General features: G+C 49.6%; 1 protein-coding gene across 1 annotated transcript; it reads right to left on the reverse strand.

Annotated features, from left to right (window-relative positions):
* Positions 1-380: 380 nt before the first annotated feature.
* LOC123087130 (uncharacterized) lies at positions 381-5,815 on the reverse strand. The gene is made up of 9 exons (XM_044509043.1): positions 5,647-5,815; positions 5,463-5,537; positions 4,111-4,617; positions 3,259-3,606; positions 1,972-2,069; positions 1,839-1,867; positions 1,672-1,733; positions 777-1,116; positions 381-679 (listed from the first exon to the last, which is right to left on the reverse strand). The coding sequence occupies exons 1-8, from the start codon at positions 5,653-5,655 to the stop codon at positions 793-795; spliced, it is 1,452 nt and encodes a 483-aa protein (XP_044364978.1). The 5' UTR covers positions 5,656-5,815; the 3' UTR covers positions 381-679; positions 777-792.
* Between the last annotated feature and the right edge of the window lie 8,740 nt (positions 5,816-14,555).

Raw genomic sequence — 14,555 nt, forward strand, 5'->3', positions numbered from 1 at the left:
GAACCACAAGTCACGAGGAGCACGCCACAAAGGCCGTAAAGAAAAGAGTTCCAATCCTACCACCTGGGTTCATCAGAATTGCCAAGAAACATAAACAAGCTGATTTAAGGAATGAAGAAAGATGTCATGTCTCTTAGAAGAAACCATTCTTTTTGTATAGAACTAAGAAAGAAAGAAAGAAAGCAATTGACGAAGGATGCCTGGAAAATAAAAATTCTTGCACATTCAGACATTTGGTAGTGTCTAAATTTGTTGTATGCAATCAATTAGAGTCATCTGCTCATGCTGCCGTCGAGCTTGGTTACATAAGAATTAGAGTCATGGTTCAAGCTGAATACTGACATACGTTGCACCCTTCAGGCCCATGTCAAAGCCTCGGAAAGTTATATACTACTCCCTTCGTTCACAAATATAAGATGTTTTGAATATTGCAATATTCACTACATACGGACTGAAATGAGTGACAAAAGACACAAAGTATTTATATACCTTCAATTCAAAAGAAGATAAATTATCTTATATCTGTGAACGGAGGAAGTACTACTTAGACAACAGTTTTAGAATGATAATGAGATTGAGAGCGTTAATAGACAAGGATCAGCATCTGTGGTGGACAAATCACACAAATCGATAACCATCTCGACAAACTGCAGGAGAATGGATGCTCGTCTCAGCGCACCTGCACAGTGAATTTGCACAGAAGACATCAGTGCAGCTCAAGCTCAACTTCTATCCCTATATGTGTTACAAAAGCTTGGACTAGTAAGATATTATACCTTCCAGCTCTGGTATTCATACGTGCTTAAGCATCTTCAGGACAGTCGATGCAGCAGTGCCAAACAACCTTCTGGACCGATACTTACTTGTGGGCGTCGGTTTACTTGCTACTCTCACTCTCGGATAATTCCTCTCCAACGTGCCAAGAAGGATATGAGAGTGCCTTTCAGCTCTCAACTTCTCGGAGCCCCCATCACTAGTATACAGCGGCAACTCTTTCTTCGGTGTGTAGGGCGGAAAGATCTTCGTAATAAACCGAGCTGTCAGCACTGATCTCCATACCGGGAAAAACTGATCTCTTGCATACAGGTGGTTAACTCGTCGTTCCTTTGCCACAGCCTGGTTAACATGTACATAATCAAGATATCAGCGTCAACAACACACACATAAAACATACATATACCATTTAGTCTGCAAAAAATCGTGTGCTTAACAGCAGGTGCAGACTGTACAAACTACAAGCCCAAGATCCTAAACTCACTTAGACCGGATTTCCCTCTTCTTCTTTTTTTGTTAATTCAGAGTACAAAAGGGAACAAAAATGGCATGTGTGTCTTATGCATAAACTTTTACTACAACAATATAAGATCATTTGCACAACATCAGTTATCCAGATAAAAACTAAAACAAGGGTTTCAGCTCTAGCCATCAATGAACTCTTGAATTTGTACACGCAACACTAAATTATGGGATAATCCGTGAAATTGTAGCCTGAAGACTTGAATGTGACTCTCATCATACAAATGAATATTAAAACATTTTTATCAGTCTCAGCATGTAAACATCAGAAAGAAATTAAAACAGAAAACACAAAATTCATAAAAAACGATAATCAGCATCCAGCAAAATAAGAGATAGAAAAATCGAGAGGAACTCAACTTCAAATATCCTTACATTTTTCTCCTTGACTTCCGGAGTAGGTGATCCAGTGGCTGCCTTGGTCAAATCTGTGTCCCCTGTTTCCCATGACAGAATTATTACAGCCTATTTTGCGAAATTTGTGAAGTTACTTTAAAATACCAGGCTGTGAAACACAGACGTACCGTGTTCAGGTAACACACCGTCCGGCCCTCCACAGTCATAGGGGAAGCTTCAAGAGCATGTGAAATAAAGAATCAAAATATTGTTAAGTAATTATCTACAGATACAAGATATAGCAACCATATAGAAGCACAAGGCATGAAAAAATCGAACCATTGAAGGTCTTCAATGCAAATATCTTTTCCGAGAGGACCAACGTCATAACTTTTGAGAACTGCTGAAACTTTTCCATGGACCTCGTGATGAGATGCCTGCATATTATTCTATAAACCCAGTAACAAAGGTAATTAAGTTTGACTTGTTTCGATTTACTTGATAAGTGTCCAATCGTACTCAACTCATGTGCTATGTTCTAACCTGTTCCATAAACCCAAATGGCCTGGAGTGCCAAAGACTTAAAACACTAGACTAGCAGTCTACCACTACAGATCTCAAATGTGTTTAACAGATAGATACCAGTACACTTGTATCCACAATCTTATTAAATCCTCAGGGTTTGAGCTCATGGTGATGTCGATGCTTAAACATGGATGCCCATGAAAAGTAGTTGAGTTGGATCAAAATATCTCCGTGCGTGGTGAAGATGCGGGTGATTGTGACTTTGAAGATGATCATTCATATCATGCTCATGGTGGTGAAGAGAGTAATGGGTTGAGGAGTGCTCCAATGAGTTAGGGAGTGGGATGATCATCAGAATGGCTTTTACTAATTGGGTTATTTTCCTGCGATGCCATGCTTGCTACTATCTTGTATTAGTTTATCGGTCTATCAACTTACGCAATAAACTTATGCTAGTTGATAATTGCTGCGGTGCAATTACATTAATGCCAGTTGTTATTTATGTGATTGGACATTGACCAGACTCGCTACAGAACAGTGACAAGCAAACACTCTTCTTATGCCAGACTATTGGCCATGTTTGAGTTTTGGTGACACCAACATTTGGTAAGATTGGTATGGTCAAGCAATCAAGTATCTCAAAATAAATAAATAAATTATAGTAACAACAACCTTTTTCAATCAGTAAATAGTACCAAACTAGAATATGGAACTAGTTGCATCTATGGCTTACCTCGAATAACCGATTTAGTACTATAACTTAGGGAAATACTGATAATGCACATTTTCAGGAGATATTGATTATAAAGATGTCATAACAGAGAAAATCCAAGAAAAAAAAAGATGTCTGATGACAATGACGATTTGGTAAAACAAGAAGAAAAAACAGCCAGATACTCTGTTCGGCAGATCACATGCCTTGCAAGTCAAAAAGAAAAAACTCTGTTCTTTTTGTTGTGGTCGGCAAGGGAACTGTTATATAATATTTTCTCACTATGATCAATACTTTAAGGTTCAAAAGCCAAACCATAACATACTAGAATATTAAGATTCGGTAAAACAAGAAAAAACAAATATATGCATCAAATGAAAAGGTGGTACCTCTGAATGAGTTTGAATATATGCATCAAGAGCTTCACCAGCTTTCAGAATTATCCTAACAAGGAACAACACATTATAGAAACGTACTTCCTTCTCCTTCCGCTGCTTTGCTTCCTTGGTATTTTTACCAATTTGCAATCCACACCCCTCCCTTATCAGGGAGAATATAGAATCATCAATACGGTTCTTGATCATATCAAAACCATTGAGCTTGCGGAATCGCCTTTGAGCTGCAAGGAGAAGAATAGCTGCAGGGACAATCTTCCCATGCTCGATGTAATTCAAAAGCTCATCGACTACATTATCAGTGTGAGCTGCAAGCAATCTAGTGGTGTCCAAGAAGATCTTCTGCATAAGTCACAAATACAGAACAGCTTTCACTTCAAGTGCTTATAGTTAGGGGTGCAGCGCGGCGCCCGATCCGCCCCGCTTCGTATACAAACTTGGACAGTTTAGTTTTAAATCGAGATTGAGTGGATTAGCTTAAATTGTATTGACAGTCGACTTATGCGGGTCTAACCGGGACGCCGTCCTGCACCCCTACTTATAGTATACATAACATTGACATCAAACTCTACCAGAAAACAAAATCAACTTAAAACTTATAATTACAGAGAAACTTGACTCATTTCCCATTGATCAAAGAAAAACGGTGCCTCCTGTATTATGGACATAAATACATCAGATGTTTTCAAAGATAAACTGTCCATCTCACAAGTTGAACTATACAAAATCACAGATTGTCAGTTCTTAAGCACTGTTAAGAATGGTGGATTTAAATAACTGGGATGAGCTGAACTTCTTTATTGCTATCATGTAACCAAAGTATGTAAGGAGGGATTTAACACGAACCATCTCAGGCAGGCAAAGCAGATGTATGAGCTTGTAGATGTACCCAACATTCCCCTTCCTGTAGTTCTCGTCAACTAATAGGTTGTCCTCTAGATACTTATGCTGGCAAGTGTTCTCGATGGCAACATGGAGTGGGAGGAGGCCCTCGATGATTTTATTACCCGAGGTGCGCTGATTGGCCGATGCACCATACCGGAACAGTAACTCAACCATTTCGACGGAGAATGACTCTGCAGCTTGGTGGAGGGGGAAGTACCCAAAGCTGGTCATGTAGTTGGGGTTGGCACGTACTCCGCAGAGCTTAGGTGACTTCCCCTCCAAAACAAGATTAGCACAACGCAGGGCATTCTCTAGAATAATTAAGTCAAGGGTTTGTGGAATGATGACAAAACCAGAAACAAAGCACTCCCTGTACTTCTCGAAGATGCGGAGGAAGAGTGGAACACTATCCTTTTGGAGGACTGCCAACAAACGATCGCATATGCCATAATATTTCACGAGCGTTTCCTAGATGGACCAATCCATGTAGAAACAAAATGAAAGGCAATCAGTTCAGTTATCCAACTAACAAAGGCACTTTATGCCATTGAAAATTAGGAAAAAGTGCAATTTTTCATCCCTCGACTATTACATATGTAGCTTTCAGCACTAAACTTTTAAACCACCCAAAGTTGAGCCCTCCACTATGAATAGTTCAATACCGAGCAACTCTCATAATGGTTTCGAAAACAATTCCGAATTACATGGCGCCTACATATGTAGGTCACATCGCCACCATATGTCAAGCATGTCACAAATTTTCTATGTGATATTCCATATGTTTATTACAATATTTGAACATAAAATCTAAATTAAGAAAACAAAAAAATTGCAAGAGAAAACAAATGTCTCCCTCCTATTTTTTTCCGTAAAGTTAAGTTATTTCTGCAGTTTACACTTTAGAAGTTCTTTAATACAAAAACAGATGTGATTTTTGGGAAGTTTTTCTCTAGAACATTTCTTGTTTTCTAACTTTTTAAAGATGTCTTGAAATTATTACCAATTTTATGAATTGTTTTTATGGGAACTGATAGCGTGACGGAAACTGGTGGGTGATGTGGCCAACAGGTAGGCGCCAGCGCCACACCACTTGAATGATGAAAGCTGCACATTATTGATAGTTGAGGGAGCAACTTCGAGACATTTTCGACTTTAGGGTTGAAAGTTACAATCAGATAATAGTTGAGGGATGAAAACCACATTTCTTTTATAATGTTGCAACATACAGGTTAGCTAGAAAAAATATTGAGAATATTAGTAAGATGCCAGACGATAGTCAATCTATCATACAAATGAACAAGTATTAAAAAAACCTTGGGAGTGCGGTCGGGGGAGATTATATTGGTAGCTCTGGCGTCAGCAAGGAAACGCTGCAGTTGAAGCATGTACTGTAAAATAAGAATTCTCAGTCAAGAACCACCACAAAAATAAGTGCAGTGAGAAGAGGGACGAAGTGGGATAGATGTATATCATTTGAGCAGGGGCTAGTTACTTTACCTCCCTCATATGTTGAATAGGACACGTCAAGTCAGCTAATGAGGGGTGAGGAGGAGGATGGGGAGGTTCCCACGGGTCATACTCGTCCGTGGGCGCTCCATCAGTGGTACCTTTACTATTATGTTCATGATGAAGAGCTTCCGCCGCCGCAGTTCCGTGGACTGTTTGCAGTGACATTGGATGAAAAAGGGAAGCATGAGATTGAATTACCATGCCAATCCAATTTGCCACTCTGCCGAGATGCCAAATTGTAGTGTGCTGCAGCTAGACAACATGAAAGAATGCAGAATGCTTGAATGAAATTCAGCAGAGGCTGTTGGGACCTAATCAGCCTTTGGTGCTAGTTAATTTACATATGAAGGAACAGAAAAGTAATCTTTGACCAAATGCAGCAGTGCAACAATAGATCAGAATAGTGTCGATATCTCAACTGGATCTTCCAAACAAGGTCTCTTCTTAAGAATTGGCTTAGCATACAGAAAAAAAGATCTTAACAATCTACGAGTTCTTTTGTTTTCTCTTGAGCTTTCGGATTAGCTTTCCTGCAAATTGTGGAAATTTTTTTCTGTTTCTTTTTATGCGGGATCTTGTTAACTGATCCCTTTATGTACATCACTTTAGTGCATAATGCATTCTCCGGAGGGCTTGCCACTACTGTTTCTGTAAGCAAAATGCAACTGTTCTTCATTTTGGTACCTAATAGTAGAAAAATATAATAAATGTGTGTCGGGGGAAACTGATCCACGAACACCTATGGGGCCGGCGGACCGGGCCCCTTTCGGTTCGGCGGGGGGCGGAGATCGCACGAAGAGCAGATCGAGGCGAAGCACACGAGAAGTTTACCCAGCTTCGGAGCTCTCCGGAGAGATAACACTCCTACTGCTGCTTGTTTGATTATCTTGTGTTCTTGCTCTAGAGAGAGAGCGTAGTGTTTTTCTGGGTTACGAATGAGTCGAACTTCGCGAACCAGTCGAACGGAACCTCCTCTACGTTGCGCATGGGCCTCCTTTTATACGCTAAAGGGCTCACCGACAGGTGGCAACACAGAGAAGGGTACAAATGTAAAAAGTGAGGTGGTTGGTACAGTTACTTGTACAGTGCACCCTACCTAACCCTGGCGGCAGGGGACAAGGGCATTAAATGCCCGTCCGAGTCGCCCAAACAGTGCAGAAAAGGACCGTTAGGGGCGCCACCGTTCGCCACGATGGCGATCTTGTCAGCTTCGCATGCCACTGCGCACTGCTGGCTGCACAGCCTCCCGCCACGCGCGCCTGGAGAGGCCCCCAAAGCGACACGTTGGTGGATGCGCTGGAGCGTGGGCACAGAGTGGCCGCCTGCCGCGGCAAGCGCCTTGCCGCTGCTGTTATCTTGTCGGGTCCGGAGGCTTGTCGCTCACCGGGCCTCGAGGTACCTTGGTTGGTCTTCCCGGCAAGCTCCTCTTGCCGGGGCCTTGTTGCCTTGCCGGAGCGCGTGGCGCGTCGCGGCAAGTTCCTTGGAGTGCCTCGGTTGGCCTTCCCGGCAAGCTCCTCTTGCCGGGGCCTTGTCTCCTGAGCTTAAATACTTTGTTCTTGAATGGCTCCAAGGGAACCACGGAGGATCTTGGTGTTAGCCCGGCAAGCCTTGCCGCGGGGTGCTGCAACTGCCCGTGCACAAGTTCGGGGTACTAGGGTACCCCTATTCTAGTACACCGACAGGAGCCCCCGGGCCTGGGCCAGACACGGTGCCGAGCGCTGTTGGGCCAGGCCCAAGACAGGGCACGGGCACATGTGGACTGGGCCACGCCGAATCTCGCTCCGTATCCACCGCGCTCTCCCCTAACGGCACGCGTTGAATGCGGCATCGTGGGAGAGATCGTGGGTGGTTCTTTATTCGGAAGGGCGAAACGTCCGCCCCGTCCCTCTTTATAAGCAGAGGAAACAGGGGCAGTTCGTTCCCCCTCGCTGGTTGCTACTACTCCATCTTCACGAACCTCCGCCGCCCCCCCCTTCTTCTCGAAGCCGAGAGAGCAGCGCTCCGCCCCCCATTGCCACCAGCATCACCAACGCCGTCGACCTCCCCCACCACCTCCGCCATGGCTCCGAAAGCCGACAAGGGAAAGGGCGTGAAGTCGGCCGAGGCGCAGCGGCTCGCGGCGCTGCGGAAGGAGCGGGCGATCTTCTCCCCCCAGCTCGGCGTGAAGGAGCTGAGGGAGTACTTCTACCTCTTTTGGGCGACGGAGACGCGGGCGCATCCGCGCACGAGGGTACTCCCGGCCGCTGCTTCGGAACTGGCTCCAAACGGGTACCCATTCTTCGCGCTGTTCTTCTATTGCGGGCTCTGCCCGCCCTTCTCGGAGTTCTTCTGCGATATCATGAACACCTACGGCTTCCGCCTCCTTGACTTCACCCCCAACGCCGTTCTGACCATGGCAGTTTTCGCACATTTGTGCGAAAACTTTGTCGGAGTCCACCCCAATGTTGCCCTTTTCCGCCACTTCTTCATACCTCGGGTAGAGAGAGGAGAGCCGCTTGCCGGAGGGATCGCCTGGATCTCGAGAGTCGGCAAGAAGGAGGCGTACTTGGAGGGTGAGCTCCGCAGCAAGTGGGAGGAGTGGAGAGCGGAGTGGTGCTGGATCGTCGAGGAGAATCCGCAGCCCTTCACCGCCGTGCGCCAAGCTCCAATAGTGCGCGGCAATGACTGGAGCAACGTGGCCCCGGAAGACGAGAGGCTGAAGATCGCCATTACTAGGATCCTTCGCCTCAGGCTTGCCGGGCTCACTGTAGGCGCTGTAGGCGCAGATTTCCTCCGCCGCCGCATCGCCCCCCTGCAGGAGAGGGGGAGGCCCGCCTGGGAATTCAAGAACTCGGCGGACATCATGAGGCTGCGGCCGGGCCTCAACTACAACTTCACCGTCTTGGAGCTGGATGCAATGCTCCTGGAGTTGTTCAAACGCGACCCCCAGCACCCATTCACGCTGCCGAGGGGCGTCGTTCCATTGTGCAACAATTCTTCGCTTGACCGGATCCGCGCCATGATGCCGTTGTGCGATTCACACGGAATCGTTCCAACTTGGCAAGAGCCTGCGGATGACGTCGTGCAAGCGTTCTTCGACAACTTGGAAGAAGTGCCGGTCCACGCTGACGAGCAGAAGAGCCTCACCCGTGACACCACCGACGAGGAGCTGCAGCGCATCGCCACTAGGGCGGAAGAGGTTGCGGCCGCAGCTGCCGCGGGCGCGTTCGGGTTCACTGTGGAGGAGGCGGAGGCTGCAGAGGCGGCAAACCTCGCCGAGCGCGCGGAGTTCATTGGCGAGGAAGAGCCTGCCGGTTCTGAAGCTGAGCCGAGCGAGGCCGGCGAGGAAGAGCCCGAGCCTTCAGAAGGCTTGCCGCAGGCGGAGCCCCCGGCCCCGCCAAGAAGGCGTCTTCGCAGGGCCGCGGACGTAGCGGGGCGGCAGCCGGGTCAACAGCCGCCAAGCCGTGCGACACGCTCTACCGCGGCAAGCAATGTTGCCGCGGGAGCGCCCCACGCAGCAGCGGCAACTGGAGCGGGATCTTCCCGGGCCACCGCCACCGCCCCCGCCAAGCGGGCAAGGGATCCTACTCCTCCGCCTCGCCGCACCGGAAGGGAGCCGGACTTTGATCTTTCCGCGCTCAGCTCCGACGAGGAGGAAGAAGAGTAAGTTTCCTTGGTGCTCTTGTAGTTCTTAAATCTTGCTGTTTTTATCTTGTATCTGACTTGCTTCAATCTGGACTCCTTTCTTTTCAGGACGCTGGCCCAGAGAGCGGCGAAGAGGGCCAAGGCCGCGGTGATTGTCATCGAAGATGACCCCACCGTGTCAGCAGGGGGTGGGTCCGAGACCACCTTGACGGACCCGGCAACCACTCCTCAAAACAGCCCCCAGCCCCCAGCGTAAGTTCATAGTTAGCTTTCTGCTGTCAGGCGCGCATGAGTGCTTTTTCCTTTGTTGATATCTTGCTTGTTGATTTGTGTAGGAGCAGAGCAGCCATATCAGGAGCGCCCGGAAGCTGGTCCCGAAGTGCCATCTGCTTCGACTACGCCGCTAAGGGAGGAGTTCCCGGTAAGGGAGCGCTCTCCGGCAAGGGAGAACTCTCCGGCAAGGGGCAGCACCGTCGATCCTGCGGCGGCCGAGACCGCAACTGCAGATCTTGGCATAGGTAATTCACTTGCCCAAAAACTTTCCCTTGGGTTCTTCTTCTTCTGATTTTCTTCTCTTGGATTTTTGATTGATTTTTCTCCCTTCTTCGTTCTTCAGACCCATCTGCTGCTGAGCCAATGGAGACAGAGGGCGCCGGCGAGGAAGGGGCCGGTGCTGATGAGACCGCCGGCGAGGAGGCCGCCAAGGCTGCCGCCGCAGAAGCCGGCGAGGGGTCGGGCGATCGCACTGACGACCCTGAGGCCGCAGGAGCGCCAGGCGCTGCGCCGACCGCCGATCCCTCTGCCGCTTCTGCGGAGCCGGGCTCCGAGGAGCCCCAGCCCGGCGCCTACTTGAAGGCCGGTGACGATATCTTCATCAAGCTACCCTGGGCGTCGAGCTCCAGGGCGCCGGTCGAGGGGGAAACTTTCGATGAGGAGGTGCTCGCCTCTGCTGGACTGTCGTTGGTCGACGCGCCCAGCAGCAGCAGTGGCGAGCCTGAGGAGGAGCAGCTGCTGCGGAAGCTGCTGTCACTCTACCGCGCACGGCAAGCCAAGCTGGCTTCCCGGGAAGCGCTTGTCGCGAAGGCGGGAGTTGACATGGAGAAGCGCGCGGAGGAGCTCCGGGGCCACAATCAAGAAGCTCTCTGGTCCCTGGCACAGGAGCAGGAGCGACTCGACGAAGAGCGCACGGCCTTCCTTCTTGAGAAGGCCGAAGCTGAGGAGGAACAAAGGCTGGCCGCCGAGAAGCAGTCCGCGCGAGAAGGCGAATTGGTGCAGCGGAAGGCCAACCTCGACAGCTACGAGGAGGAGCTCGCCGAGCGCGAGCAAGCACTTGGCGGGGCGCTCAAGGAGGCAAAGGACGCTGCCTCAATCGCAGAGGCTGCCAAGAAAGAGCTGGAGGAGAAGGTCGCGCAGCTGGAGGCCAACATCGGGAAGAGCGGCGAGGAGCTTGCCGCGCTCAAGCATGAGCGTGAGAAGGATGTTGCCGCCCACGGTGAGCTGCAAGGTCTTCTCACTGAAAGGGGCAAAGAGCTCAGCACCGCCAAGGATTCCAATGCGGTCCTGGAGTTGAAGCTGGCCACGCTGATGCAGACGCTGGAGGCCACCAAGGAGCGGGAGAAGACCTTGTCGGAGAAGGTCAAAGCTGATAAGGCGCTGCTGGAGAGCATCGCAGTTACCCAGAACTCGTTCAGAGATACTATGGAGCACTGGACTGAGGGTCTGGTGAATATTGCCGCAGTCATCGACGAGGAGCTGGCGCAGCTGGGGATGGAGGACTTTGGGTATCCCTCCGACGAGAATCTCCAACCCAGCGCCAAGCTCAGCCTGTTCTTCAAGAGCATGGCGACGGCACTCCAGCGGCTCCGGGAGAGGATCCCAAAGCAGCTGGCCGATGAGTCACGCAGGATTTGCGCGGGGGCTCTCCAGAAGGTGCTGATGAAGGTGGCCTTCCGCAACCCAGGTCTCAACCTTACCAACGCCCTCAGGTCCTTGCCGCCTGACGCCGATCTGGATGCGCTCAAGGCCCTTGTCGCACCCATTGTGGACAAGGTGAGCGAGATCAAGAGGGTTGAGGGCGATCGTGTAGACTAGGCCGCCCGTTTTCTCTTTTCCCTTGTCGCTGCTAATCATGTTATGAAAACAGTCTGTTAGAGCTGCGACAAGTTATCTTGTAATATAACTTTATTTCTGTTATCAATTGCTATGTTATTTCCTCTACTAGATTCTATCCTTTGTATGTTTTTACCCTACGCTTCTAAGGAACTTGTCGGCGCAGGCGCCCGAGCCGCGAGCGCTAAGTGTGGAACGTCAGCAGCCTGCTGGCGGCGCTGCTTCCGACAAGAAACCTTGTCGCGACTAGATGCAGCACACTTAAGTTGTTGAGCGGACTCGAAACAAAGTAAGGGCGCAACTAGCCACGAGTTGGTTCCTCCGCGCACAGGTTTTCCATACAAAGCAGGGTCGTTCGAGGAAGATAACTCAAAAAATTTAAAAATTGATTGCTCAAACTTTGGCAACTTAGCTTTTCTGTCGTTTGCTTCCCGGCAAGGCAAAACTTTGCTTGAACGACGCCTGGTCCATACCACAATCTTCTCCTTCCCCCCGGCAAACTTGTGTGCGAGGGAACCTTCTTTTCCTTTGTTGAAAAAGAAGAAAGAAGAGAAAATAATGATATGGAGCCCTTCGGCTCGTTATTGCTTACCGGATGTAGGTGCTGCACAAAGTGTCAGATAACACATGCAAGAAAGAAACTAATGCATGAAATGGACAAGTTGTGCGGAGCACATGGGGTTCTATTTATGCACGGGATCTGCGCCCGGCTTTGTACAAAGGATTACATGCAACAGCGGCAAGACTTGTACAAAAGGTGGTTGCCGGAACGGGTTCCGGCAACCGCGCCCTACGGGAAAAACTTACGAAGATGTTCTATGTTCCAGGAGTTGCTCACCGGAATGCCATCTTCGGTCTCAAGGCGGACAGCGCCGGGCCTTGTGACTCGTTTCACCCGATAAGGGCCTTCCCACTTCGGCGTCAACTTGTTGGAATTCTTGGCGGACTGAACGCGCCGAAGAACAAGGTCGCCTTCCTCGAAGCTTCTGGCTTTAACTTTGCGGCTATGGTAGCGGCGCAAAGCTTGCTGGTATCGAGCAGCTCGTACAGCAGCCTGAAGACGATCTTCCTCAAGGAGCAGCGCGTCGTCTTGTCGCAGCTGTTCTTGCTCAAGCTCATCATAAGCGAGCACTCGAGGCGATCCGTATACGAGTTCCGTGGGGAGAACTGCCTCTGCTCCATAGACTAGAGCGAAAGGCGTCTGGCCAGTGGCTCGATTTGGCGTCGTTCTGATCGACCAAAGAACCACCGGCAGCTCCTCGATCCAGTTTCTTCCGCACTTGCGCAGCCTGTCGAAAGTTCTGGTCTTGAGCCCGCGCAGCACTTCAGCATTTGCCCTCTCTGCTTGACCGTTGCTTCTTGGATGAGCAACAGAAGCGAAGCAGACCTTGGCGCCAAGGTCTTGGACATACTGCATGAAGGTGCGGCTCGTGAATTGCGTGCCGTTGTCGGTGATGATCCTGTTAGGGATCCCGAAACGGCAAACAATTGACCTGAAGAACTTGACTGCTGACTGTGCTATCACCTTCCTCACTGGCTGCACTTCCGGCCACTTTGTGAACTTGTCGATTGCGACGTACAAGTACTCAAAGCCCCCGACAGCTCGGGGGAAAGGGCCGAGGATATCGAGCCCCCAGACCGAAAATGGCCAGGATAAAGGGATCGTCTGGAGAGCTTGAGCTGGCTGGTGTATCTGTTTGGAGTGGAACTGGCACGCTTCACACTTGGTTACTTGTGCAGTTGCATCCTGGAGGGCTGTCGGCCAAAAGAAACCTTGCCGGAAAGCTTTGCCGGCAAGTGCTCTTGCGCCAATGTGGTGGCCACATATGCCTCCATGTATCTCTGCCAACAGCTTTTGTCCATCTTCCCGGCAAATACACTTCAATTTCACACCGTTGAGTCTTCTTCTGTATAGTATGCTATCGACAAACTGGTACATACTTGACTGCCGGGCTACTTTTTCCGCTTCTTCTTGCTCTTCGGGAAGTTCTCCTGTCTGAAGGAAATGGACAATCTGCTGTGCCCATGCTGGAGCTTGTGGCTCGACAACAAGGACTAAAGGCACATCTGCTGCTGCGGGAACATCCGCTTCCACGGCAAGGACTTGCGGCCCTGCCGGAGCTTGATGTTCCCCGGCAAGCTTGCCGGAGCAAAACTTGTCGGGAGCGTCTGCTTCAACGGAACAAACCATAAGGCTTGCCGGAGCAGACTGCCCCTCAGCAACCTTGGTGTTGATCTTGGGGACTTTCTTGGCGGCGGCTTCGGGGAGCTCTGCCGGAAAGTAGTCACCAGAAATCAACTTCCTCTTCTTGCTTTGTCCAGTTGATGGTGTTACGGATGGTTGAGTCAACTTGAGCACAAAGATCCCTGGTTCCACAGGTAACTTTAGTGCGGCGCACTTTGACAGGCCATCAACAATGTCATTCTAAGCTCTTGGGATATGCTCCATCTGTAGGCCGTCAAAGTGCTCTTCTAGCTTCCTCACTTCATCAACATATGCTTCCATCAATGGACTCTGGTAGTTCTTGTTCACTTGGCGGACGACAAGCTGTGAGTCACCCCTGACAATGAGCTTCTTGATCCCAAGGTCTGCTGCAATTCTGAGACCGCAAGCAATCCTTCATACTCTGCAGTATTGTTGGTTGCTTGCTCCTTGGGAAAGTGCATCTGGACTACGTACTTGAGGTGCTCTCCGGTGGGCGCGACAAGCAGCACGCCCGCACCGGCGCCTTGCAGCGAGAAGGCACCATCAAAGTACATCAGCCACTCTTTGCTTGCCTCTTTGACGGGGATGCTCGTCTCTGGAATTTCTTCATCTAGTGTTGGCGTCCATTCTGCTATGAACTCTGCCAATGCCCTGCTTTGGATAGTTGAAGTTCTCTCAAACTTGAGGCCAAAGCTTGACAGTTCCAGCGCCCACTCGACAATCCTGCCTGTCGCTTCTGGATTTTGCAGTATCCTCTTTAGCGGAAAGCGAGTGACGACTGTGATCTCATGTGCTTGGAAGTAATGGCGCAGCTTTCTCGAGGCCATGAGGAGGCCGAAAAGCAAGTTCTGCACACCAGAGTACCTTGATCTAGCCCCCTGTAGAAGGGAACTGACAAAGTAAACTGGACGCTGCACCATTCTCTTCTGCATCTTATCATGCTCCTGCGCAGATCCAT

Source organism: Triticum aestivum, chromosome 1B (genome assembly GCF_018294505.1).
Source record: "Triticum aestivum cultivar Chinese Spring chromosome 1B, IWGSC CS RefSeq v2.1, whole genome shotgun sequence".
Classification (NCBI taxonomy): domain Eukaryota; kingdom Viridiplantae; phylum Streptophyta; class Magnoliopsida; order Poales; family Poaceae; genus Triticum; species Triticum aestivum.